Consider the following 26,427-nt stretch of genomic DNA (forward strand, 5'->3'; position numbering starts at 1 on the left):
ACAAGACAAATGCAAGTCTGATTCAAAGATTCCAAAACAAAGTACTAAGGTGTATTATCTCCATCGCGACTTGAAAGTCAGAGTGTCATCAGAGATTGTATCATTCGCATCTAAACATGAGAAGAGAATCCACGATCATTCCAACATCAAGACCAACCCGCTTCTCGACAACGAACATATCTTGTGTCGTCTTCAGAAGTTGAAGGCGTTCGATTTAGTGATCTAGTCGTAGGATTAGAATCGTATTCGAATTCATGTATTTATTACATAAAACTCAAAATCATAATTATACATGAAATGAAAGAGTAACTCTAACACTACAAGGTTACTGGAGTTCAATGTGACCACCATTGAACACTTATAAGCTTCACACGGCATACTTCAAGCCGGTGATGCATGCTCTTGCTGCCAAATGAAGTTATTTGGTTCGTCTCCACCAATTGGGGAAATAGCCACTAGCATCAAGATAGAAAATACCAGTTACATTTGCTTCTAGAAGGTAAACAGTGTATGTACCATACACTTTCTGCCGAGAAAAGGCACAAAAAGCACTCAATTTAGCAGAGTCTCGTTGCAATTCGACACATTTATGAGTGTTCACATGTCCACTAATGTGAAATGTGGATTCATCACAATGCAACAACATTCCATGTGCAAAGTTGGCACATAAACCATAGGATCACATCTGAACTTAATCCGGAACGCACGTTGCACACTAACTACAGATTTGGACTTAGCAAACTGCAGAACACAAAAAACTTTCTATTCTCTAGTCGCAATTTTTGCTACTACCGCTTTCTAGCGCAGTGCGTACCTAGAAACAGAACTGTTTGAGTTGCTCTCTCATTTCATATATTAATTATGGTATTAAGTTTCATGTCATAAAAACCACAAAGTGATAAAACCCCAATATTCATTTAGAAACAACCTGTATAACAATATTTATCTATATTAAGTGTAAATCAGACTGGACCAGGTAAAGTCCTGTAAGAAGAAAGTAAGAAGTTGCCGAGGTCTGTTATTGTCAAATTCGTTAGTTACAAATCTCGGGCCAAAGTTATGAAGGTAAAATCAAAGCTAAAGGGTTCTCGTATGGCGGTATGTGAAGATTTAACATCACCTCGATTTACGTTATTGAAAATGGCTCGCGAGAAATTCGGTAACAAGTATGCATGGTCCCATGATGGTAAAATATTTGTTAATTGTAAAAATTCTACTATTTGTATAAAATCTGCGGCAGATATTCATAACGTAGATATACACTCTTTTTTTTTTTTTTTTTCTTTTTGTTTGATTCTTTTTCTTCTTTTTTCTCCCTTTCTCTCCTCTCTTTTTCCCTTGGTTCTTATACTTTGTTGTGTTTGCTTCCATAGCTCGATTTCTTTTTTGCTTTGTTGTTATTATTATATTTAATACTATTATTATTATTGTTTAGAGTATTATTATTATTATTATTATTATTATTTTTTTGCTGTCTCTGGTTTTGATTTGTTTTCACAGGGCGATTTGCTCATCATAAATCTACATTCGAATTTAAATAATCTATACGTTAATTAATTTTAATTTTAGCAAAATTTAGTACACTTGTCGAGCGATGCAGAGTCTTACTCTGGCTCATTTGAACGTGCGATCTCTGTTACCATGCTTTAGCGATTTGAAGGGTTTGTTGTTGGGGACCGGCTTTTCTCTTCTGGGTCTGACTGAAACCTGGTTAAACGTTTCTCATGACAACTCACAGTATTAAAAATAACTCGGCGGGTCTCGATGGTTTAAACATTAAATTTATTCAACTATCTTCTCCTCATATTTTGCCTTTTATCACACATTTGATAAATGGGTGCTTGTCTGCAGGTCATTTCCCCACTTGTTGGAAAAGGTCCATGGTTCTGCCTCTACCAAAGAAAGCGAATGTTGATCACCTCAAAGACCTTCGTCCAATTAGCATTTTACCGATATTGGCAAAAATTACAGAAAGAGTAGTCGAATCTCCATTAAAGGACTATGTTACGGAATACATCATTTTACCGCCTACACAGTCAGGTTTTAGAAAGCATTATAGCTGTAATACAGCTCTATCGAATATTCTGGACGATATCATACGAAGCACAGACCAAGGAAAATTGACTTTGATATGTCTCTTAGACTATTCAAAGGCTTTTGATACTATCAATCATGACTTGATGTATGCCATGCTTCGCTACATTGGGTTTGATGATCTTGCATCGGGGTTCTTGCACAGTTACTTGACGGGCAGAATGCAGTGCGTGAAGGTGAATGGTAGCGTTTTATCGTTTCTTTTGACAACGTCCGGTGTTCCTCAGGGTTCAATTTTGTGTCCACTCTCACTATACTCACTTTACACATCGCATTTTAACAGATACATAAAAAGTTGTAATCATCATTTCTACGCGGATGACACCCAGTTATATATATCTTTTCTGCCATCGGATGTCGATGATGCTTGCTTAGGTCTGACTTCGGATATAGAGGCTTTGGTGCTGGTTTCTAGGCGTCACTGCCTTTGTCTTAATGCTGCTAAAATAGAGCTGATTTTGTTTGGGCCAAGAAAGGTGATAAGTGACAATTCTGTTCGGGATCGGGTCAAGATAGTTGTCAACAATCAAGTATTGCCGTTGAAGGATTGTGTGAAAAACATAGGTGTCTTATTGGACGAAAATTTGAACTTTGATAAACACATCAATAAGTGCACTGCTTCCGCGTATGCTACTCTTAAGCTGATTTATGGCGGTCGGTCGTTTCTCAATCGTATAACAAGGGTGCTTTTGTGCGAGGCCTTGGTGTTAGCGCATTTTAATTATTGTGATACATTGTATGATCCGTGTATTTCGTATAGCAATACGAAAAAAAATCAGAAAATTCAAAATTCTTGCTTGCGCTTGATATTTGGGTTACGGGGGCGTCAGCATGTTTCGCACAAATTAAAGGATTTGAGTTGGCTCAACATGAAAAATAGGCGCATACTTCATTCGGCGGTTTTGTTCTTTAATATAATTACTTTCAAGAAACCTCCATACTTGTTCAATAAAATAAAATTTCGTACCGATGTTCATACCTTGAATATTCGATTCAAGGGCACTCTTACCCCGCCGATACATCATCACCAGCTATTTAAGAAATGCTTTTCATACCAAATAACACATATTCTTAATGATTTGCCATCAACTATAAAATGTAGCACTTCTTCAAGGTTGTTTCGTCACAGAATGAAGGGCCGCTTGTCTCAAATTCAGAATCATTGTAGGGCGACAGGGATCGGGCAGTTTACGCTTAGTAATTAATTATGATTTCGCCATCGGGTCTTTTTCTTTTCTTATTTCTTTTCGTTTTCTTTTCTTTTTCTCTCTTGTATATTTAGAATTAGTTTTATTAGATTTGAGTGGAAGAGCAGGTGCTGTTACGGCTGCACCTGAACTCCGCCTAATTTGTCCTGGCTTAATTTATAATAATTTTATGTATATATACATCTAATGGGACAAATAAAGTCATATTATTATTATTATTATTATCTTTTTGTTTAATTTTGTGTATCAAAATGTCAAAAATAAGTAACCAATTAGTATGTATTTACATAATTGTGCTATGCCTAATACAGGGTCATCCACGACGACCGTCCATTAGATCTATATAAAGAACAAAATGAAGTGGGTGTTTAAAAATTTGTGGACTTGATACGATCTCTTAAACTAAAATTTGTCACTTTCCAATTACTTGTGGTTACACCGAAAGTGAAGTCAATTTTCATGTTTCAAATGGAACATCCTGTATTTTCTTACATTTTTGAAACCTTCAATATTCAAAAAGACAGCTATTTTCTCCTAAACATGTTTCAATTCTTGTTAATACGTGACGATTGGTGAGCTCCCCGATAGAGTTGCCAGATAATGAATTAAAAGCAGCTCGAATTCTGTTTTGCATATCATTTTTGTCCGCGTATGGCCCCGTTAATCATCTATCTTCAAACATATCGTTTAGCACAACTCTCACTGCATAGGTCCTATGTGCAGGAGCACCATCCATTTGATACCAAGCATCGCGGTCTTCATATTCTTGAAGAAACCCGCCAACACATTGACTTTATTTGTTATCTTCTAACAAAAAAATTTTATTTTTTCCTTATCGTTAACAGATAATAAGTAGCAAACAAGTTAATTCAAAACATTTATTCTTTACATAACAATTTTTTATCACTAAAACTTTTTATTATCTTTATTGGTATAAAAATAAATTTTGATTAGAACATTAGAACACGTTAACATGAAAGATCCAACACAATTTTCGTTGTTCAATAAAAACACTCTTCAACACGCGAAAGATTTTTTAAAAACTTACGAAGAATTATTCAAATGGACCCCACCGGAAAATATTTTGGAAATTGGGTGTGCTGCTGGGAATATAACCAAAGAAGCTCTTTATCCATTCGTGGAAAAACACTTAAATCAGCTAAAAGCAACCGATATCTCCGAAGAAGCCATCGAGTACGCAAAAATTAATAATGTCAATAAGAAAATTTCTTTTGAAGTACTCGATGTGACCAACGAAGAACAATGTTCGAAATATAACGAAAAATTTGGACATATTTTTGGGTTTTATTGTTTCCAATTGATTCCAGAAACAGATTTGTAAGTACATATTTAATTACTCTCTCTGTTCCATAATAAGTGTCCGATTTGATGTAAATTTAAGTCACAAAATTAGTGTCCGTTTTAAAATAAAGACAAGTTTTATAACGAAAACACAAAATTTTCGTTAAAGTTACAATACTTTTCCTTTAAAGTGACGTGCCAGTCCGCGCATTGTGTGGAGCTAGCTTAATAATAGTAGGACTATCACATTTAAGGCAAAGGTGTAACTGTCGTAGTTGAACCAGTTTGTCTTTGCCTAAATGATTTCTATCATGCATTGCTGCTGTGATAGGAAGTGTATTATCCTTATTCGGTGTATTACAGCTCAGTTGATTAAAGAGGTCAGTGACGAAATGATTAAGTTAATCGATATTGGAAGCATCAGTTTGGTACTGAAGTGTCTATATGGCATTGAAGAAACCGAGATCTAGTTCATTACCGTTAAGACTGTTAGGAGGTTGACACATAACGTTTCTTATCAAACGTAATGTGTCAAAATGATAAGGTTCTATCTCATCGTATGCGAGGAAGTACTTGTTCGATGTTTTCTTTAAATAAAACCATTTGTCATCAACATGAATGAAGTTTGAATGAAAAGATGCTGTCAAAATCAAGCATTGCCAAGCAGTATTTCAAACGCTGAAATTTGTTGCGAAATGTAAGGAATGGTTTTATTGCGTTGGTGTAGGGCTTAATCAATCTATATAAAAAATATAGATCATTAAAAACAAATGAGTCTTGGCAATACTATAAAGATATGAGGAATTATGTAAAGGGAGCCATAAACAGAGAAAGAAAGGCGTATGTTAGTCATTGTATGGGATTGGAAACTAATCCATGGATAGCGTTGCGGAAATGTAGAATTTTAACTCGCACAACTGACAGTATCCCTGAGCAGCTTGCTGACTCGGATCAAATTAACAACTATTTCACAAATATAGTTCCTCTGAATGGGGACATTGACAGAGATCTATATCAATCTTATATGAATAATGTAGTCACAAAACATATTTTCAATTTTGAATGTGTCAGTGATGCTAAAATAGAGGAAGACATTAACTGCATAAGAAGCAACGCCACAGGATTAGATGGACTTAATATTAAAATGATTAATTACTGTTGCCCTCACATAATACCTCAAATTAAAGACATAGTTAATTGCTGTTTGTCGGACGGTCGATTTCCAGACGCTTGGAAAAAGGCGAAAATAGTTCCATTACCAAAGAAAAAAAAGCCAGATTCATTTGCTGATTTACGTCCGATTAGCATTCTACCAGTGTTGTCTAAGGTGCTGGAGAAAATTATGTGTGAGCAGCTCCAGGCGTTTGTTTACAAACATAAATTGTTGCCAGAAACGCAATCTGGTTTCAAAGCGGGTTATGGCTGCACTACGGCTTTGCTTAACATAGTGGATGATGTACTGAGGGCGTCCGATAGCGGTAAAGTAACAGTACTGTGTTTGCTTGATTATTCGAAGGCATTTGACAGGATGAATCATAAAATGTTGTCCTCAATTTTGTATCATATTGGGGTGAGTCAACCAGCAGTAGGTCTTTTGATGAGCTACTTGTCTGATAGGGAACAGCAAGTCGTAATAAATGGTCGCTTTTCTAAGCCGTCATTTGTCAGGGTTGGATATCCTCAGGGATCAATGATATCTCCCTTGTTGTATAGTATATACACAAGTCAATTCAAAGACAGAATTCGGTATTGCAGTGCCCATTGGTATGCTGACGACACACAAATATACCATTCATTCACTGAATCGGAGGTGGATGTGGCGTGCGCAAAAATTAATGAAGACTTGCAAAGGTTGGTACGGGTTTCCGAGGGGCATGGCCTTTGCATCAATCCGCAAAAAACAGAATTAATGCTGTTTGGTCCCAAAAAACTTAAAATTAAATTACAAAATAAAATCAAAATTGAAATCAACAATAAACAATTGATAATTAGTAAATCAGCAAAAGACTTAGGAGTAATTCTTGACGAAAATTTAAAGTTTGATTCTCATGTTAATAAGTGTGTACAAAAAGCATATGCGTCATTGAAATTGATTTATTGCAACCGAGAGTACATCAATAGAACAACTAAACGATTACTATGTGACAGCATAGTGTTATCGCACTTTAATTTTGCGGATTGCTTGTATTATCCGTTTTTGTCTTGTGTACTTAAGTCTAAAATTCAAAAAGTTCAAAACTCCTGTATAAGACTATTGTTTGGGTTGAGGCGAACGGACCATGTAAGTAGTAAACTGTCGGAAATCGGCTGGATGGACATGCAGTCGCGACGTTTGGCGCACTCGGCATTGTTGTTTCGCAATGTGGTCACCAAGGAGAAACCTGCATATTTGTATGATAAAATTACCTTCCGCTCGGACGTGCACAATCTTAATATAAGATTTAAAGGTACGATAACGCCGCCCATACACAGAACTGAATTCTTTAAAAACAGTTTTACCTATCAAATTAGTAAAATATTTAATGATATTATTATGAATGTTAGAATGTGCTCGTCTGAGTGGCAGTTTAAGAGGCGATTAAGGACAGTGTTAATACAGGGACACGGGAATCTGTAGAAGTGGGAGGGAGCGACATATTTCATATTTTTCTTTTGTTTGCATCGGTCTTTTGTAGCATGAATTTTGATTAGATTTATTAGGTTATAATGTATGTATGTTACAGTGCGATTACGGTTATGGAATTGAAATTATTGTTTTGTTTTTCTTTTTGTTTTTCTTTTCGTTGTGATGGGTTGGTGGAAGAACGGTGAAAACCGAACTAACTCATATTGAGCACATTTAATGTAAAGGATACTGTTACTTTATTACTGTAATTGAGAAGCTCAATAAAGTATTATTATTATTATTATTATTATTATTATTATTACTTAATACTTCGTTGACTTGTGCTTTTCGACATATGAGGTACCTCATTTATCTTTTCTACATATATGGGTTTTCGCTTTCTTCCAACATTTCCAGATTTCCGCAAATTTATATTTGAACATAGTGGCCCTTCACGTAAGGATTGCTGTGCTCGATACCAAATTCGACTTATGACACAGAATATGGAGCGGCTGCATTTTTTATCGAACCATATTTCAGATTACCATTTATACTTACTCCTAGCAAATAATGGTACACATTTTGGCGTATTTATTGCATTACTTACTGGCCAACAGATAGAAATAAAATTCCAGACTTGCTTGATTTCTTTATTACGAAAAATATATCACTTAACTTCATAAACATAAAAGAGGAGTTAGACCTGGACTCAGATCACTGACCAGTACTCTAAATAACAAAGTATGTAACAAAGAGCCCTTTTTATCACAAACTAAGTTCTCAAAAGACATACCAAAGTCAGCCTGAGTTTCTGTGTCCTATATCACATATGTTTATAACTAACTGTTATTTTTTTTTAATATCTTTTGGATTGAATTTGCCATAAAGTAATAAACAATGGAAATTATAAAACAAGACATTACACAGTAATAAAGAAATATATTTTTCAACTTCTCGATAACATTGGGTTACAAATGTATTTACGTGTTAAGCAAATAAAGCATTTAAGGTTTAGTTGCAACTACTGTTAGGACATCAAGTGAATAACTATATTTGCCATCTTCAGTTTTAACTTGGTTGATGAATTTGCCAACAAAATCTTCAATGTACTCATCACGTAATTCCATCGGAATGTGGTTCAAAAAGTGGTTACCGCCCACTAAAGTATCTGAAAATTAAAAAAATAATACCATTTCAATAACAAATTAAAAAAATACTTCGCAATAAATGGACCTCTGGAAAAGAGAAGGAAACGGATTGCACATCCATCACGTCTATAATAAATCCAGCTTTTTTTAAAATATCTGAAATTGTTTTTTTGGGGTTTGGACCAAAATCAAAAAATATATCTAGAAGATTTTTTATATACTTTGACCACGGTTTCGTTTCATCATTTCGTTGATCCGCCATGCAAATAGTTACTATATTACGTGAATCCACAACTATTGATGTAAATAATTGACCTTTCGGTTTTAGCATCTTATAGATATTTACAGACCATCTAAAACGATGAAAAATAAAAAAAAAAACAACTAAAATTAATTTAATATAATACTCACAAATCTGATCTTGGTAAAACATGAAATACATAAAATGCAAAAATGTGATGAAACTTCTCAAGATCCTTTTCACATTGCTCACTATCGATTATATCCATTACTTCAAACGATAATGTAGACGTTTTATAAGTGTCATTTGCTACATCTATAGCATGTTCCGAAATATCAGCTCCAATTAGATGTTTTAGATGATTCATTACGAATGGATAGAGCGATTCTTTGGTAACACGCCCATTTGAGCAACCAATATCTAACATTATTTCATTATCAAACCATTTGAAGTAATCTTTATAGTTTGTTAAGAACGAATTTGCTTGAATCACCGTGTTGTAATTATTTTCAGAGAAAGTGACTGGGTTGAACATTGCTGCAAGTAAAAATTACATTAATCACGAAAATCGGGATGTTTTAAAGGCTTCCTATCAATTAAGAAGGAAAAGCTTATTGTGATTATCAAAGATAAGATACACTACTCTCCAAAATTATCGCACCACCTAAATTATGCATTAAGTTTAAAGGTATTTTTTTTGAATCAACGGATGGATTTTGATGATTCTTTCTTCACGATATAGGTTGATTTTTAAGGAAGAAATGTGTTGATGGTTTCTGGCAATTATCAACGTTTTACCCATATACGGGGTGTAAAAAGAAATTTATGTTTTTTCTTCTAATTTTGCAACACCCTGTGGAATTTATCAGAAAGAACCGCTACATTCCACTTACATTACGTTAGAATGGCAACCCTTCTCTACATTTTCGTTCAAGAATCATCTCGATATCTCTTTTATCAAGGAAGATACACAAGTTTAAATGTAACGAATTTTTATTAACATTTTAAACAAGTAGGTGAAAACTAAAAAACACTACATAATCCTTAATCAATTCTCTCAAAATCACCTAATAACGTGTATTTCCGCCTCTCTTACGTATCACTTCTTCACAGCGACGAGGCATACTAAAAATCAAGCGTCGAATTTGATCTTGATCAATTGCATCCCAAACCTCTCTTACCATCCTCTCAACGTCGTCCAAAACGATAGGTGGTGGATGTCGGCCCCTTAACTGACGATCAATATTATCCCATAAGTTCTCTATTGGATTGAGACCAGGGCTACAGGGTGGCCAGTCCATGGTGTGTATACCAACTTCATCCAAATAGTCATGGACCGTATAGGCAACATGAGGTCTTGCATTATCATGCATTAATAAAAAATTATTTCCTATGTAAGGACCAAAGGGTACCACGTGTTCCGATAAAATGTCTGTAATATACCTTTCACCTGTTAATGAACCTCTTCGCAAAGAAGCAAGGTCTGTTGACTGCCACGGCACTTTTCCGATTCCGGTCCGAGAAGCCAAATCGATTTAATCATATTATATTATTAAAAATCCTAATTATGATTCGTAACTAATAATAAGTAATCATTAAAAGTTTACAGCATGTTTTTTTTTTTGTAGAAAAAAGGGTCCTACGAATTATCTCGTAGTCGGCTTTTGTTAGACAAAGCTCTGCAGGAGCCCACTACGAGTTGATTTGTACAGACATGCTTCGATTTGTCGCCTAAGTACAACGTTACGTACAAGCGCTTAGCAAGTAAGTTCATCAGTGTAAAGTCAGATCTTGAATCGCAAACATTACATATTCGTCGATTTTAAATATTTTTGTGTCTATTTGTTTGCAATAAAATAATAAATGTAAACATACTAAAAAAATTGCAAGGAAAACCACTTACTGAAGCCAAACTTGAAAATTTTGCTAATCTAAGTGAATCTGACGAATTTTTTGTTGGAGATGGTAACAACACTAGTGATTATGTACCTACTGATGATTCCAGTGAGTGCAGTGATAATGAAGTCGTCTCAGAGCCTGAAGATGACACAATTTTTGAACAAGATTACAATAAAGATGCTCCTTATGCAACCACATCAAATACCAATGATAATTTGTGGACACAAAATCAACAAAATCCTGAAATATTTATTTTTCATGAGAATATTGGTTTGAAATTAGATACGGCAAATTTCACAGTGCAAAGGCTTGTGGACTTATCTTTTTCCAACGATTTTCTTATATTACTGGTCGAACAAACGAATTTGTATGCTGCACAAGAAATTGAAAAATATGGAAGTCTAACAAAATCTAAAAGGCTATCACTTTGGAAAGACGTTGACACTGCTGAAATGAAGGTTTTTATTGGACTTCTTTTACAAATGGGACCTTGTTCTTTTCCTACAATAGAAAATTATTGGTGTAGAAACGTAATGTATAATGTAATGTTATGGCGATCGTATATGAGTCGGAATAGATTTCAACTGTTACTACGCTATTTTTATTTAGTTGATAACTCAATACCATCGTCCGACAGACTATACAAGGTGCGACCTATTCTAAATCATTTCAACAATATTATGCGAAAAAACTATGTGCCAAATAAAAACATTTGTATCGACGAATCAATGATGTTATGGCGTGGAAGATTACAATTTCGCCAGTATATAAAAAATAAGAAACACAAGTACGTCATCAAACTCTATGAACTTTGTGAGCCTGATGGTATTGTTCTCAAAATTAAAATTTAGAGCGGAAAATCTGAAGAAAATGAACATAATTTAGGTCACACTAGTGACGTTGTTTTACATTTACTTGAGGACTATCTGGACAAAGGATATACAGTCTACATGGATAATTTTTATAACTCTGTATCTCTTGCAAATATACTGACTACACGAAAAACTTATGTGTGTGGAACGCTACGAAATAATAGAAAAGGAAATCCCAAGGATGTTGTAAATCGTAAACTAAAAAAAGGAGAGATATTTTGGCAGTGAAATGGTAATGTTACTGTTTGTAAATGGAAGGACAAGCGAGAACAACGGAATGTCTGGCATTGACCAATCAGATCAAATGCTATCATACTACACAGCTCTTCGAAAGACAATTAGGTGGCCAAAAAAGTTGCATTACATATTATTGAGATATATATACATAATGCGCACAACCTTTTTCAAAAAGTAAATTGTTCCACAGTAAAACTAATAAAGTTCAGAGAAGAATTTGTGAAGACATTGATTGGCGAAAATATTCAATCAACTTCAGCTAAAAAATCTAAATTGGACGACCTTCATTATTAACAAAATATTCCCCCTACTGCAAAGAAGCAACGACCGACAAAGCCTTGTCGAGTTTGTACAAGAGTTATTTCTGCCCAGTCTGTGAAGAGAAGCCACCTCTTTGTGTTGAAGATTGTTTTAAAATTTATCACAAACAATAAGTATATTCTTTTTCTGTTAACTAATGAATAAACAGTGAATGTATATTTTTGGTTCATTTTCAAAAAAAAATCTATTCGTATAAGCCAAACTTGATTGTTTATTTTATTCCTGGATTCCATCCATCCATATTTACACTTATAAACAATGAACTTACTCGTAGCGGCGCAAAAATGGCAAGTCAAAAAACTACGAGTTATCTCATGTTGGGCAGTCAACGTGTTAAATAAAGTTGTCGGTCGTATGTTGCACTGTGCATAGCGTTTATTGGGCCGTCGAATTACTCTTAAACCTCTATCTGAGCTGTATAAACAAAACCTTGATTCATCTGTGAACAGTATGTACTTGTTCCCAGTCATCAGCATTCCAATCAAGATGTTCTCTGGAAAATTGCAATCTCCTTCTACGATGATTTGCGTTTAAATTTGGTGCTCTGGCAGGAGTCCTTGCATGCAAATCACCTTCGGCGAGACGCCTTTGTACAGTGTTAGTACTAATTCGAATATTATGAACATCTGTTAGTTGTATCTGTAAGTTTCTCATTGTAACAAAACGTTCCCTTAAAGCACGAAGTCTAATAAAACGATCTTGGCTTAGTGTTGTGACTCCTTCTTCCTTGTCCAGGTCGTCTTGTATGATCATTTGTCTCTTGAAATCGTTGAACGGCACGTGATATTGTTGTATGAGAAACTACTAATCTCAAGCCTACTTCACGATAACTTAATCGCGGTTTAAATGTCTTGAAATACGGTCCATGTCAAATAAACACTTAATAACCCAAAGCAGCAACTTGCTAAATGCGTAATTAAAATTGATAAACATTTCTGTCAAACTGTTTGATATTTCATAGCCTGCTTGTTTCATTAGTAAAGACTATATTTCAACAAAATTAAGTTAAACTTAAAAAATGTGTATCTTCCTTGATAAAAGAGATATCGAGATGATTCTTGAACGAAAATGTAGAGAAGGGTTGCCATTCTTACGTAATGTAAATGGAATTTAGCGGTTCTTTCTGATAAATTCCACAGGGTGTTGCAAAATTAGAAGAAAAAACATAAATTTCTTTTACACCCGTATATGGGTAAAACGTTGACAATTGTCAGAAACCATCAACACATTTCTTCCTTAAAAATCAACCTATACCGTGAAGAATGAATCATCAAAATCCATCAGTTGATTCAAAAAAAAAATACCTTTAAACTTAATGCATTATTTAGGTGGTGCGATAATTTTGGAGAGTAGTGTATTATTTATTAATAATACTTCTTTGTTTAAATATAACATTTTGTTGCTAGGACAGTTAAAACATTCATTTCATAAAAATAATTTCCATATTTTATGGTTCTCGCATTTCTTTTGGAATATACACCAAAAAATTGTTCATACTAAATAAATATAAAGCGTTGAAGCGGTGAAAGTTTTATATTTTGCTTAAGTATTTAGTATACTTAATGTTTGCACTACCATTTGGAATCCGCAGTATCACACTTATATAAACAGAATCGAAAGAATTCAAAAGAAATTTCTAAAACACTTAACCTATAAATTTAATTTAAACTATAAAGATTACGATTCTGCGTGCAGCTCTTTCTAACTTATTCCACTCCACCAACGCCGTTTATGTAACGACGCTCTGACATTTTACAATATTGTCAATGAAAGATTTGTTTCCTCGGTCCTGTTGGGTTGTGTGAATACATATACGTATGCCGCCCCGATCTTTAAGACATGAGACCATTTTTTATACTCCTATTCCGAAGACAAATTCAACAGACTCAACACTTCAACATACTGGTTAACTTTACTGTAACGTAATCAAATGTGTATTTTCTTTTTCAAATTTCATATTTTATTTATTTTTTTGTATTTTCTTTTTTTTTCAATTTGTCTTATTATTATCTTTGTTTTTTATAATACAATTAATGTTTTTCTTAGTTAATTTATTCGTAATTAACCGCACAATGTGTTAATAATTTTTCTGTTAATGAAAAAAAAATTTAATTCTTATTTTTTAAGATTTACGTCCAAGTCTTGAAATTTATCAGACTAACGCATTGTGTTCATATCAGACTAAATTCCAAAAGTTGATTTATGCATTTATCGGAAGTTCAGCAAGACTGGCACCTTGCTTAATATAAATATTGTCTTTGATTTAGTCATAATCATCAGATATCAGACAGAAATAGTCAAAATTATCAGAATAATTATTCAAAAATCTTAGAAATTAACAGCATTAAATAATGCGGCAGTCATCCAGGCATTTTGTTGGGTATCGTAATGAACAAGCAACGTTTTAATATTAGCTGTCAAGTATTCAAGTTCATAAACAACGCCAAAGTAGGCCTGTTTCACCAGCATTAGACACTTTATCAGCTGTTAGTTCGTTGTCTTTGATAATTTTATAAAATTCTTTCTTGTAGTGGTTTGCAGATTCTTTATTTGCTGATTTTGTCTCTCTCGTGACATCACATCAAGTTTACGAATTCCATGGCGAAAGCTTCTCACACCAAAACCTAAACCCAACATATATCCTAAATTAATTAGAGACAAAATTGCAGAAAATGGAAAGCGAGTAAGAAATGGCAAACCAATTCACCAAGAATTCCTGGTGATAAAACTAAATTAAATAAAATAACAGCAGAATTAAGAGCATTAACAGATAGCCACAAGCAAAATAATGTTCTAAATTACTTAAAAGATCTTTCTGACGATGCCAGTACTGATTATTTCCTATGAAAGCCAACAAGAAAGCTTAAAGTTCCAAAAATACATCAACGCATCAATTTGGGCTTCGGAATAAAGATGTAGCAGTAGGCCAAGTGCATAGTATAACAAATACTATCGAAATCGTAATGGAAGAAAATAAAGTCTGCTCTGCCATATTTTTGGATGTTGCACAAGCTTTTGACAAAAAATGCTATGAGCAAAAATGCCTATCTTCAAGTAAAGTGTTACATACATTTTCAGAATAATGTCGAAGCTAATGAAAGTAAGGGCGATAAATCGTTTAAGATTAAACCGTTGTTAGATATACTAATGCAAGTTTTCAAAATTTTACTAAATTTTACAAAGTCCTAGAAAAGTTAGCTCCAGATAAATATCCTATGATCAAAGATTTGATAGAGAAAACAAATTATTGCTAGTAAAATGGAATGATAGCAAATGTGTTTGTATGGTCACAAATTTTGATACTATAAAACCAGTAGCATCAGTTGCAAGATGCAGCAGAGTACAAAAATTAAAAGTGTAAGTTGCTCAGCCAAGACTGATTCATTATTATAATCCATACATGGGTGGGGTACACCATCATGATTGGCTCATAGAAAAACATTCTATAAGAATAAGGGGTAAGAAATGTTTTTTTTACCAAATGGTGGTTGTAAGCTGTTCTTCAGGGTAAGAGTGACCTGTGTGTGAAATTTGGTGACCCAAATCGTATTAGTTACGGAGCTATTAATGTTTTAAGTTTATGGCTGGGATTTATGGATAACTTCACACCAGTCTTTCAATTCATATATTAATTATGATTTTATGTGTCATGTCATAAATACCACAAAGTGTTAAACCCCGATATTCATTTAGAAACAGTGTAAAGAAGACTGGACCACTGGAAAAAGCTGCAAAACATCTTTTTGTTTAATTTTGTGTATCAAAATGTCAAAAATAAGCAACTGATTAGTATATATTTACAATGTGTTATATAATTGTGCTATGCATAGTACAGGGTCATCCACGACGACCGTCCATTAGAACTATATAGAAAACCAAATGAAGTGGGGGTGTCAAGAATTAATTGGGAAATTCTTCTGGTAAACTATTGTAAAATCTTTTGTACCAAAGTTAAATTCAGCAGCTGTAAATACTAAATCGTATTTATAAAATTTTAAATTTTATCTAGTGATGGAACTAAACATAAAAGGCTACTTTGGAAAAGAATATCTTTGTGTGCAATAAATCTCTCATCTAATTGTATTATGACGTTGACTAAGAATGGGATGAAAACTGATATTTTGTAATATTCTTCTGTAGTTTCTGTTTCAAAATTCGCTCTATTTCTTTGTCTAAGTACAACTCTTGGTCTTTAATTGTTGTCTTTACTTGTTCTCCAAATATATTCCACATCAACTGGTTTCCTTCCAGAAATATATTGTTAAAAAATGTGTCAACATTGAAACTGCTTGACACAAGTCGGTATTTATCATTTGAAGTAATTTTGACAAGGGTAGTGTGTATGCAAAAACGACTTCCATAACTAAAAGACACAACATAAATTCAAAAGAACTTAAAGAATTTATCAACAATGTTGCCCAAGATGATGATTCTCGATCTATCCAAGTTGACATGTCTTCTAGAGCAGAAACTACGGACTCTAACAGTTCTTTCATTACAACAATGATATCTTGTCGTTGAATCCATCGCGTGGGACACAGTTGTTTCAATTTGTCTCGTCTTGATGTGGAATTTAACTCATTGATTTTTTCGGTTAACACTTTGGCGTATTAAAAAAATTATATGCATTTTCTATTATACCCATACAGTTTTTACTAGGCTTTATAGTACTGGGGCATCTGAAATAGCCAGATTCAAAGAATGGGAAGCGCAGTGAACATACAAGACTGTCGGATATAGTTGTTTTAATATAGCCTGTACTAAATTCTTGAATTATTACATTGGCTAACGATTCACCTCTGGTTGATGTAACCGGAACAAATTGCAGGAACATTGTTATTTTTTATGTACCTTACACAGAAAAATATCTAGCTTCTTTGTGTTGTGGCATTTATGTAACTTGCATTCTTTGGACAAGTCATTAGATTATTTCTTAATATATTATCACCCGAGTTAAACCTGAATTTGAGAAGACAGCGAAACTTTCCTTCTCCTGGGATTACTTCAGATGAATTCTCAATACTTAAAGGTCTAGAATCCTTGACCTCTTAACGATATATCGTATCTTCCACACTCTATATAGTTCTAATGCCCGGGATACACGAGGCTAGTTTTGTAAGCTAGGATAGCAAGCTAGTGCTAGTAAGCTAGCAAGCTAGTGCATCTATCATCGTGTATACAAAACTAGCTTTATTCCAGGCTAGTAAGCTAGTGTCTGAAGCCAGGATAGTTTAATAGCTTGTCGTTCTATTTTTAAAGCTAGTAAGCTTCCCCCACCACTGATTTTGCTGTGCTGGCTTCGGTTTAGCTTCGTGTGGCCGGGGAAGCTAGTATCCGTTCGGCTACAGTGCCGCAGTGTTCACGCGGTTTTGTTTGTCTGACTGCAACTACATATGTTTCTGCAACAAGATGCCGAAACTAAGTAACGAAATAAATTTAAAGTTTGTACAATTGTACCGTGAGAAGGAATGTCTATGGAACGCTACCATTCCGTCTTATAAAGACAAATCTATGCGAGATTCAGCACTACAAAAAATGTGTGGCGAATTATTGACAATGGGTATACAAATGAATACCAAAGAAGTAAAAAATAAAATAAAAAATTGAAGAGCAATTTATTGTCAAGAACTGTCAAAAATTGATAAATCAACCAGGTCTGGAGCTGGTTCTCAAGAGGAATATACGTCAAAGTTAATTGGTTCAAGGAAATGCACAGTTTCATTAAAAATGTACCAATGAAAAGAAAAACAACGGTAAGTGAATTGTTTTCATTCATTATTTATTTATTAAGTATTACTTATTATCTATTTATTATACCTACAATTGCGCAAGTGGCAACATTGGTCAACGAAATTAGGTCGCTCACGAATGATTTAAATAGAGACCATACAATAATACCACAACAAAATGAACACGATATTTTTGGAGTATTTGTAGCTAGCCAACTTAATATGTTATCATCTATTCAGGCTATTAATGCTCGGGATGAAATCAATGCTACATTATCTCGTTGTCGAAAGACGGATTTAAATTATAGTAATACAACATTTTCATACCAGACACCGAGTCACGAGTCTTCAGACACGACATTCAGTATTGACTATGAAGATTCAACGAACGTTTTCGATGTGATTACCACAGCATTCAAAAATGCATGATGTTGTGGAGGTGGAAAAACATCACATTCTTTGTTATTATTCCCAAATGTATTTTTAATAAATAAAAAATAATACAAACCTTAATGTTTTCTTCCAATACCTTGTAGATTTCGACACATACTTCTGGTATAAATTTGCCTATAGCACATCTTGAAACCCGATAAAAGTGACTAAGCCTTCTGTAACTAATACCGGACGAAAGAAAATCTAAAGTGATCTCCAATTTTATTCTTGCAGGTGACGCCTGTCTCATTATTGTATCCATTCCTTGTATTTTTGGCGTCACAAGACTCAACAGAATATCAAACATATCGGGCGTCATTCGCAAAATAGTCTTGTACTCGCCTATATCGTTATTGCAAAGTTCTTTTAAAAGTAAAGCGATGATCCACGTTCATTCCTTCTTAAAAGCCATGGTCTTGTCCATACACGTTTTTCTAATACATCTAGTAATTCGTCTAATGCAAATTGACATAGTTTCCGAAGTAACTGTTTCAGTCGTATTGTGTTTTTCTTACGAATGCAGTTCATTTTACTTCACGGACGTTTTGTACCGTCAACCGTCTGCAATGGCACTGGCTTGGCTGGGTTAAAATTACTGGCATCATGTAAACAGCACTAGCATCTTCCAAGCGAATACAGCAAGCCAGGACAGTTATCTAGCTTGCCTAGCTTGCTATCCTAGCTTACAAAACTAGCCTCGTGTATCCCGGGCATAATGGTCAGTCGTCGTATAAAAAGCCCTGTATAAAAAAATTCTTGCGTTAGATTAGGCCCTTCTTCTTCTTTATCTTCTTCACGTTCCACTATGTGGCCAAACTGATATTTTTACAAATACTAAGACAACGCAAGATTTTCAAGTGCAGTAAAACCTCGATATAACTAATACGGGGAATGCAGTGTCTGTTATAGCCAAAAGTCCATCAATTTTTGGACAGACCGAAAACTACCTATACAACAATCTGGCTGCTGAATAGCAATTCAAACTGAAACTAATAATAGACCTAGAGCTATAATAGAAAGTTTCGGGTTTAGCCGCGCGTCTTCAGACACATGTTTAATTTATCTACTCAAACGTCACTTGATGGTACAAAATTGTAATGTATTTCTCGACGTTGGTAAGTTTCACAAAACCGGGAAATCGGACACTTATTTTGGAACACAGGGAGTAATTTTTTTATTAAACGGTTGTTTTATTATTTAGATGGTCCAACAATATTTCAAAAATGTTAAAACCTGGCGGTCAATTTTTCGCATATATGATTGTGAACAAATGTTTTTATAACGAGATATTAATAGAGCAACGAAACGAACAAGATAAACCTTGGTGGAAATATATTAACGATAAACCAAATCAATTTGTTGATTACGGATCTAAACCAACCGATTTTATTGCTGATGTTCTTCACAAAGCTGGATTAGAAACAATTAAAATTAATTGTGAACGCAAATATTCTACATTTTCCAACATAGAAACTATTAAAGGTATTTTTTTTTTTTTAATTTTACGTAAATTGTGTTTATTAATTTTTTTTATTGTTAAGGTACTATTGGAACGATAAATCCATATTCTAATTTTATCCCAGAATCAATGAGAAATGATTACATGGAAGATTATCTCAATAAAGCCATGAAATATGTTCAAGTAGATAGTGATGGAAATTATTATTTCTTTTTGGATGTTCTTAGCGTTCTTGCTAAAAAAGTTTAAAACCGAAAATCATATAAAATATCTTCTTTATTAATATGAATAAAAAGTTACAAAATCTATTTTTTAGTTGCTATAAAACAAACAACTTCCACCGTATAATGATAACCATTTTCATCAATTTTCAATCGATCAAATATTCTACGCAAGAAATCCGCTGAGTAATCGTCTTTCATTTCTGGGGGTACATATTGCGACAATAAACTGGAGCTTGAAACTGTTTCTATAATAAAAAAAAACAAAAATAATTTCAATAATCAAAACAATTTTTTTCAATATTACTTATAATGTTTTCTTTTTCCTTAAAACTACTCGTTGCATCTTCTCTTGCAATTGAGTCAACAGTAAACCCAGCTTCGCTTAAAATATTTGTGATTTCACGTACTGGGTTTGACCCGACAAAATTAAGAGGATTTGGTCTATTTTGAATATGCGAATTCCATGGAGCTGATTTATCAGCTATCTGGTCATTCATTACATCTGTAAAGAAATTTGGAGAATTGACGACTATACCAAAGACTTGTCCCCCCGTTTTTAACATTTTATATGCATTCTTGGGCCATCTACAAATCACTTTTCATAAAAATGTTTACCATAAAAATAAAAAAAAACATTCTTACACCTCTGCAGGTTTAACCAAATGGAAGCAATAAAACGCAAAAATTTTATCAAACCTCTCTTTGTACAAATCGCCTTGATTCAAATCACCAAAATTCATTTCATCAAAACGAATTTTTGAATTATTATTCGTCGCTTTAGCAACTTCAATAGCCGCTGCAGAAATATCTACGGCTAATAAATTATTTATCTTCTTCTCCTTTAAATACGGATACAAAACTTGAGTTGTAATAGTTCCACTAGCACATCCAACTTCGAGAACGTTTTCGTTTTCATTCCATTTTAACGCATCTTGATATTTTCGCAAAAAATGTTGCGTTTGATACAACGTATTAGGATTGTATTTGGAAAAATCTGCCGGATTTTGCATGGTTCTAACGAAACGATATTTACTGTACGACGAATTAATCTCAAATAGAGCTGCTTCGAGCGATTCGGTTGAAGGTCATTGTCGTATCAAAATCTTTTTTTTTTTTTTTTTAATCTGTACGCATGCGCATTTAATAGATTTAAAATAAAACAAATCCTATGTTGTTAACAATGATTATGATTATTTTTTTATTAAGTATAGTTAAGTTTATTTTAGACAACCAAACATGCGCCAGGGATCATTACGTTTTAAGTTTAAAAGTTGTGTTTCTTAAATAATATTCTGCTTTGTTTATAATGACCATTTATGTTTTTAACCAAATAACCAATTTATTTTAACTTTCCAGCATATGTTAGGAGAACATTAAGTGTAAGGAATGTTGTTGAAAATGCGTTTGGCATTTGATATTTGTCGGTACAAATTTTAAAATTATTAAGCAGAATGAATCTTCTTGATTTTCGTCGACTTTGAGAAGGTTTTTGACTCGTTAAAGAGAAGAATCATGTGGCATATTCTGGAAGAATATGGGTCCCTCTAAAGATCATCAGTGTTATCAGGGAGATGTATGAGGTTATAGAATGAAGGAGGTGGGATTTTCAGGTATTCAGTGGAAGATGCAAGACAAACTTGAGAAACTTGAGTTTGCGACGATTTTCACTAAGATTGTATAACATGGAGGTAAAGCTGGGAAAACTGCATGATGAAGCAGAAGTATTAGAACTAAAAGTTAATGTTCATAAAACGAAGGAGATGATTCTGTGGTCATTCTAAGGCAATAGCGAATAAAAGAGACTTGGAACGAGTTGAAACATTCATATACCTTGGTAGCATTTTTAGGAAAGATGGAGGAGGATGTGAAGGAACGCATACAGAGAGCAAATAGGGGCTTCGTGCAATTGTATCCTGTCTGGGGAAATAAGAACATTTCAAAAAGAACAAAACTACGCTTGTTCAATAGTAACGTAAAATCAGTAATCCTGTATGGGTTACAAATGTTCATTAATCAATGCTTGCGACGCAATTTTTTTTGTACTTTTTTTCACAGTTTTAATATTTTGATGTAGTTTTTGTAGTTTTGACATATATTTTTTTGCCCATCACTAACAATAAAACAAAAGTCTGATATATTAGAAAGACTAGTTCATGGTGAATGTGAAAAAGTGTTTCTAAATGAATACGGAGCAGGAACAACTATAAATTTTTGATATAAAAAAGTGTAAAGAGAATCTGAAAAGACTGAAAACTGATTTTAGACATTTGCTATGCAACTTCGATATTTACTGTACTACGAATTAATAGCAAATCGAAGCTGCTCCTTGTGCATTTTGTATATAATGATTCGGTTGAAGGTTTTAGATTTATTGCCAAATGTGATTCTGATCCTGGCGCCAGAAAAACCTTAGGAACAGCCGAATATCCAATTGAAACTAATTTGTATACAAGGTTTGGTACGAAACGATCAAGACACGTTCTGATTTCCTACGAAATTTTATCTGCCAAAGCAAAACAATGTTATACTGAAATCTATGGAAATGATAATTTTAGAGCTAGTAGAGGCTGGATTTCAAACTTTAGACTTCAGAGAGAATGATCAAAATGCCGTCAATCCTTTCCTAACTAAATTAGCAGAGAAGATAAAAACATTAAACATCGGACCTACTCACATATACAATGCAGATGATTCTGTTATGTATTGGAAAATAATGCCTGAAAAAACGCTGCTTCGTTCTCAGGAAAAAACCGCTATCTTTCTAGCATGTTGCAATACTGATGGTTAACAAAAATTAGTTTCTAGTTTTAATTAAGAAGACATTGTTAAGTTACAAAAACATTAACAGAAGGACGCTGTATGTCTACTATGCAATACTTGCGAAAAAGTCTCCACCGAAGACTTGGAGAATTGCTGACACAAAATTATCAAATTTTGCAAACTTCAAACATTGTTTTCTCAAAAACTAAAAGTGATTTTTCAAAACGGCTTGTTGCATTAAAAAGAGAATACTTTAATTAATAATTGGTGATATTTCCACAAGGATCTTTCAAGAAATGAATTTTATAGCGAATTTTTAAAATTATCGATGAAATTTGCAAAATCGAAAATTTTATGAAAACTACAAATATTGTTTTTTCAAAAACTAAAAGTAATTTTTCAAAATGGGTTGGTTTATTGGAAAGAAGACACTTTTATTAACATTTTGGTACATTTTTATGCTCATATTCCAAAGAATCGATTTTATACGAATTATTAAAATTTAATCGGCGGAAATTGCAAAATTCGAAAAAATTGTTGATTATTTCAAAAATTTATTTCTCAAGAACTAAAAGTGATTTTTCAAAACGGCTTGTTGCATTAAAAAGAGAATACTTTAATTAATAATTAGCCATATTTTCACAAGGATCCTTCAAGAAATGAATTTTATAGCGAATTTAAAAAATTATCGATGAAATTTGCAACATCGAAAATTTTATCAAAACTACAAATATTGTTTTCTCAAAAACTAAAAGTTATTTTTCAAAATGGGTTGGTTCATTGGAAAGAGGACACTTTTATTAACATATTGGGAAATTTTTATACTCATATTCCAAGAACTGGATTTTATACGAATTTTTAAAACTTAATCGGAGAAAATTACAAAATTCGAAAAAATTGTGGATAATTTCAAAAATATATTTCTCAAAAACTAAATGCAATTTTTTAAAAAAAATCGCAATTTGCATTAAAAAGAGGATACTTTAATTAATAATTTGTGATGTTTCCACAAGGATCCTTCAAGAATGAATTACAAGCGATGAGAAGAAAACTAGACGAAACTGCAACAAGAGATTTTATATATCGTATTGGGATTGTTACAATGAAAAAGAGTCCTATTGGGGTTGAATTTGATTATTATCTGCACTGTCCAACATCTAAAAGAGATAATAATTCCTGTGAATGGTGGAGTACTACTTTTTTTTATTAATAATTCATAAATATTGAACAGATGTTTCAGATATGATGTATGATCTCACTGAGCAGAATCTTACGAACGCGGAAATATACTTTTTTTATTATTTATTAATGACTTGGCTGATAACGTTCCTGCGTCAAGTAACATTGTATTATTTGCTGATGACACAACCACTGTGAATACAACCTCAGGGTTGCATTTTTGACTTGTTTTCAGCTAATCAGCTTAGCGTAAATGAATCTAAGACTCAGCGGTTAATCTTCTCATTACGTGCACTAAATGATAATGTTGATAACCCTACTGTCAAATATCTAGGAGTTCATTTATATCATAAGCTTACATGGGAAGAGCATGCAATACAAACAACTAGTAAATTAAACAAAATTATTTACTGTATTAGAAATTTAATTAATATCGTTCCAGTAAATACAGTTATGACAGCATACTATGGATATTTTTATGCTCACTTATCATATGCCATTTTCGCTTGTGGTCATTCTGCACATGCTGCTCGGGTGTTTAGCGCTCAGAGACGATGCATCCGAGTGATTTCGAATTTAAAATTCTCTGAGTGTTGTAGAACTAAATTTTTAGAGTTAAAAAACTTAATATTCAGAATTTTAAAAGACATGATGAGGTCCATCATTATGGAACCAGACACCATGATAACCTCGTAATTAATTATACTCGCACTGAAAAAGCTAGGGATGGCACTAATTATTATGGAATTAAATTTTTTAATTTGTTACCTAATCCCATTAAATGATGAACATTTGTTTCCACTGGAAAACATAGATGGCACAGATGAATCAACATGAGAAAGTGAAGGTCAAGAATTAAAAAATACGAACCAGACTGTTAAGAATGTGAGGCCGTTAAAAGTTTTAATGTGTGCATAAAGTAAGCAGAAAAAAATTATATTTCACTGAATGATGTTGTTGTATTTCAAAGATTAAAAGAATCTTTTATAATTTATTTATTTATTTGTTTATTTCATGTGGGTACAGAAACAGGTCGAACCCAATAATACTGTACCACAAACAACCAATTGTATACAAATAAAATAGAATTACAGTTCACAATAATAATAATAATGAATTAACATTAATGGTACAAAAGGGATTCAAAAGGAAAAAAAAACTAAAACTAAGTTTAGGTGATATAAATATATCATATATCAAATGAACGCTCGAGGCAACACACCAACTGCAGCAAAGAGCAGTTTTTTAAATGCATAGAAAGAATGCTGAAACAGATCTATGTTAACACGATTTGCCGATCTTGCCATTCCCAATAAAGGAGAGTTTTGACAGGCATTGGTTCTAGGAGTAGGTGTCATAAATAGAAAATCAAAGCGAAGTAATCTCGGAGGAACGTGAACACATATAGAACCAACAAGCATTGGAGAATCACACTTGTTGTTCAAAAGTTTGTAAAAATATAATATATCCCCACAAAAGCGACGCTGGTTGAGGGTTAACATACAAAAAAAAGTGTAAGTTGATTCGTAATCAATGTATTGAATGGAAAATTTAAAACAAAGGTATTTGAGGAATTTAGATTGAATACGCTCAATTCTAGATTTATACGAGAGATACTGAGGATTCCAAACGACGCTGCAGAAGTTAAGTGTGCTGTAAACATAGGCAAAATAGAGATTTCTAATTGCAGCAATGTTTGAAAAAGCTACCGTTGATCTCATAATAAATCCTAACATACGCCAGGCTTTGGAGACAACAGTATCGATATGTTTATCAAATAATAATTTATAATCAAATGTAACACCCAAATCTCTAATAAATGAGACACGTTGCAACCTCTCACCAGCGACGCTATAATTGTAGTGGATTGTGTTCACCCTCCTAGAGAAGGAAATAACATTACACTTTGATAAGTTTAATGAAAGGCGATTATTTAAGCAAAAAGCATGTAGATTGTTTAAGTCAGATTGCAGTTTAGAACAATCAAGAGGTGAGGAGATGCGGAGAAAGAGTTTTAAATCGTCAGCATACATTAAACATTGGGCATAATTAACGACGTCAAATATGTCGTTAACATAAATATTAAACAGTAAAGGGCCCAGATGGCTACCCTGTGGAACACCAGAAGGAACCGACACAGGATTAGAGAAAAAACCATTAACCAGACCTAACCTTCAGATAGGAAGCAAGCCATTGCAAAAGATTTCCCTGAACACCAAACTTCTTTAGTTTGAACAGAAGTAAGTTCTGATCCACCCGGTCGAAAGCTTTACTAAAATCCGTATAAACTGAATCAACCTGACAAGAATCATCCAGAGTAGATAAGATATACTGGGTATATTCAAGCAAGTTACTCTCCACCGAGCGACCAGCAAAAAAACCATGTTGTCTAGAATTGATTTTAGACTTAAGGGCAAAGAATAGACGTGCATGAACTACTTTCTCAAACACTTTCCCAAATGCTGGCAAAATAGATATGGGGCGGTAATCGGATATAGCACCACGGTCCCTAGATTTAAAAATGGGAAGAACAAAAGCCCGCTTCCACAATAAAGGAAAGACACCCATTTTCAATGAAGCATTAAATAAAATAGTTAAAGGAAGGGACAGAGAGTGTGAACATTCCTTGATTAAAATTGATGGAATACCATCAGTACCTATACTGTCTGTAACCCTGATGCCCATCAGGGCCTCCTCAACCTCAATTCTGTCAAACT

The 26,427-nt window shown here is 33.5% G+C and overlaps 3 protein-coding genes across 3 annotated transcripts; 1 reads left to right on the forward strand and 2 right to left on the reverse strand.

Annotated features, from left to right (window-relative positions):
* The first annotated feature begins 4,227 nt into the window (after positions 1-4,227).
* Positions 4,228-19,822, forward strand: LOC111419259 (juvenile hormone acid O-methyltransferase-like). The gene is made up of 3 exons (XM_023052042.2): positions 4,228-4,640; positions 19,290-19,570; positions 19,630-19,822. The coding sequence occupies exons 1-3, from the start codon at positions 4,276-4,278 to the stop codon at positions 19,794-19,796; spliced, it is 813 nt and encodes a 270-aa protein (XP_022907810.2). The 5' UTR covers positions 4,228-4,275; the 3' UTR covers positions 19,797-19,822.
* On the reverse strand, positions 8,145-9,187 carry LOC111419260 (juvenile hormone acid O-methyltransferase-like). Its single transcript, XM_071198113.1, has 3 exons — positions 8,769-9,187; positions 8,427-8,710; positions 8,145-8,377 (listed from the first exon to the last, which is right to left on the reverse strand). Exons 1-3 carry the CDS (start codon positions 9,131-9,133, stop codon positions 8,214-8,216), a joined length of 813 nt encoding a protein of 270 aa, XP_071054214.1. The 5' UTR covers positions 9,134-9,187; the 3' UTR covers positions 8,145-8,213.
* On the reverse strand, positions 19,806-20,869 carry LOC111419258 (juvenile hormone acid O-methyltransferase-like). Its single transcript, XM_023052041.2, has 3 exons — positions 20,414-20,869; positions 20,076-20,356; positions 19,806-20,016 (listed from the first exon to the last, which is right to left on the reverse strand). The coding sequence occupies exons 1-3, from the start codon at positions 20,779-20,781 to the stop codon at positions 19,853-19,855; spliced, it is 813 nt and encodes a 270-aa protein (XP_022907809.2). The 5' UTR covers positions 20,782-20,869; the 3' UTR covers positions 19,806-19,852.
* Between the last annotated feature and the right edge of the window lie 5,558 nt (positions 20,870-26,427).

The sequence above is a fragment of the Onthophagus taurus genome, chromosome 7, assembly GCF_036711975.1.
Source record: "Onthophagus taurus isolate NC chromosome 7, IU_Otau_3.0, whole genome shotgun sequence".
NCBI classification, from domain to species: domain Eukaryota; kingdom Metazoa; phylum Arthropoda; class Insecta; order Coleoptera; family Scarabaeidae; genus Onthophagus; species Onthophagus taurus.

Excerpts from the sequence above, each read along its gene's own strand:
- LOC111419259 (XM_023052042.2), top strand. The coding sequence starts at position 4,276 with ATGAAAGATCCAACACAATTTTCGTTGTTCAATAAAAACACTCTTCAA. Across the intron at positions 4,641-19,289 it reads TTGATTCCAGAAACAGATTT|ATGGTCCAACAATATTTCAA; the intron begins GTAAGTACATAT and ends TTTATTATTTAG. Across the intron at positions 19,571-19,629 it reads CAACATAGAAACTATTAAAG|GTACTATTGGAACGATAAAT; the intron begins GTATTTTTTTTT and ends TTTATTGTTAAG.
- LOC111419260 (XM_071198113.1), bottom strand. The coding sequence starts at position 9,133 with ATGTTCAACCCAGTCACTTTCTCTGAAAATAATTACAACACGGTGATT. Across the intron at positions 8,711-8,768 it reads GTTTTACCAAGATCAGATTT|ATGGTCTGTAAATATCTATA; the intron begins GTGAGTATTATA and ends TCATCGTTTTAG. Across the intron at positions 8,378-8,426 it reads AGAGGTCCATTTATTGCGAA|ATACTTTAGTGGGCGGTAAC; the intron begins GTATTTTTTTAA and ends TTTAATTTTCAG.
- LOC111419258 (XM_023052041.2), bottom strand. The coding sequence starts at position 20,781 with ATGCAAAATCCGGCAGATTTTTCCAAATACAATCCTAATACGTTGTAT. Across the intron at positions 20,357-20,413 it reads TTGGTTAAACCTGCAGAGGT|ATGGCCCAAGAATGCATATA; the intron begins GTAAGAATGTTT and ends AGTGATTTGTAG. Across the intron at positions 20,017-20,075 it reads GGAAAAAGAAAACATTATAA|AAACAGTTTCAAGCTCCAGT; the intron begins GTAATATTGAAA and ends TTTTTATTATAG.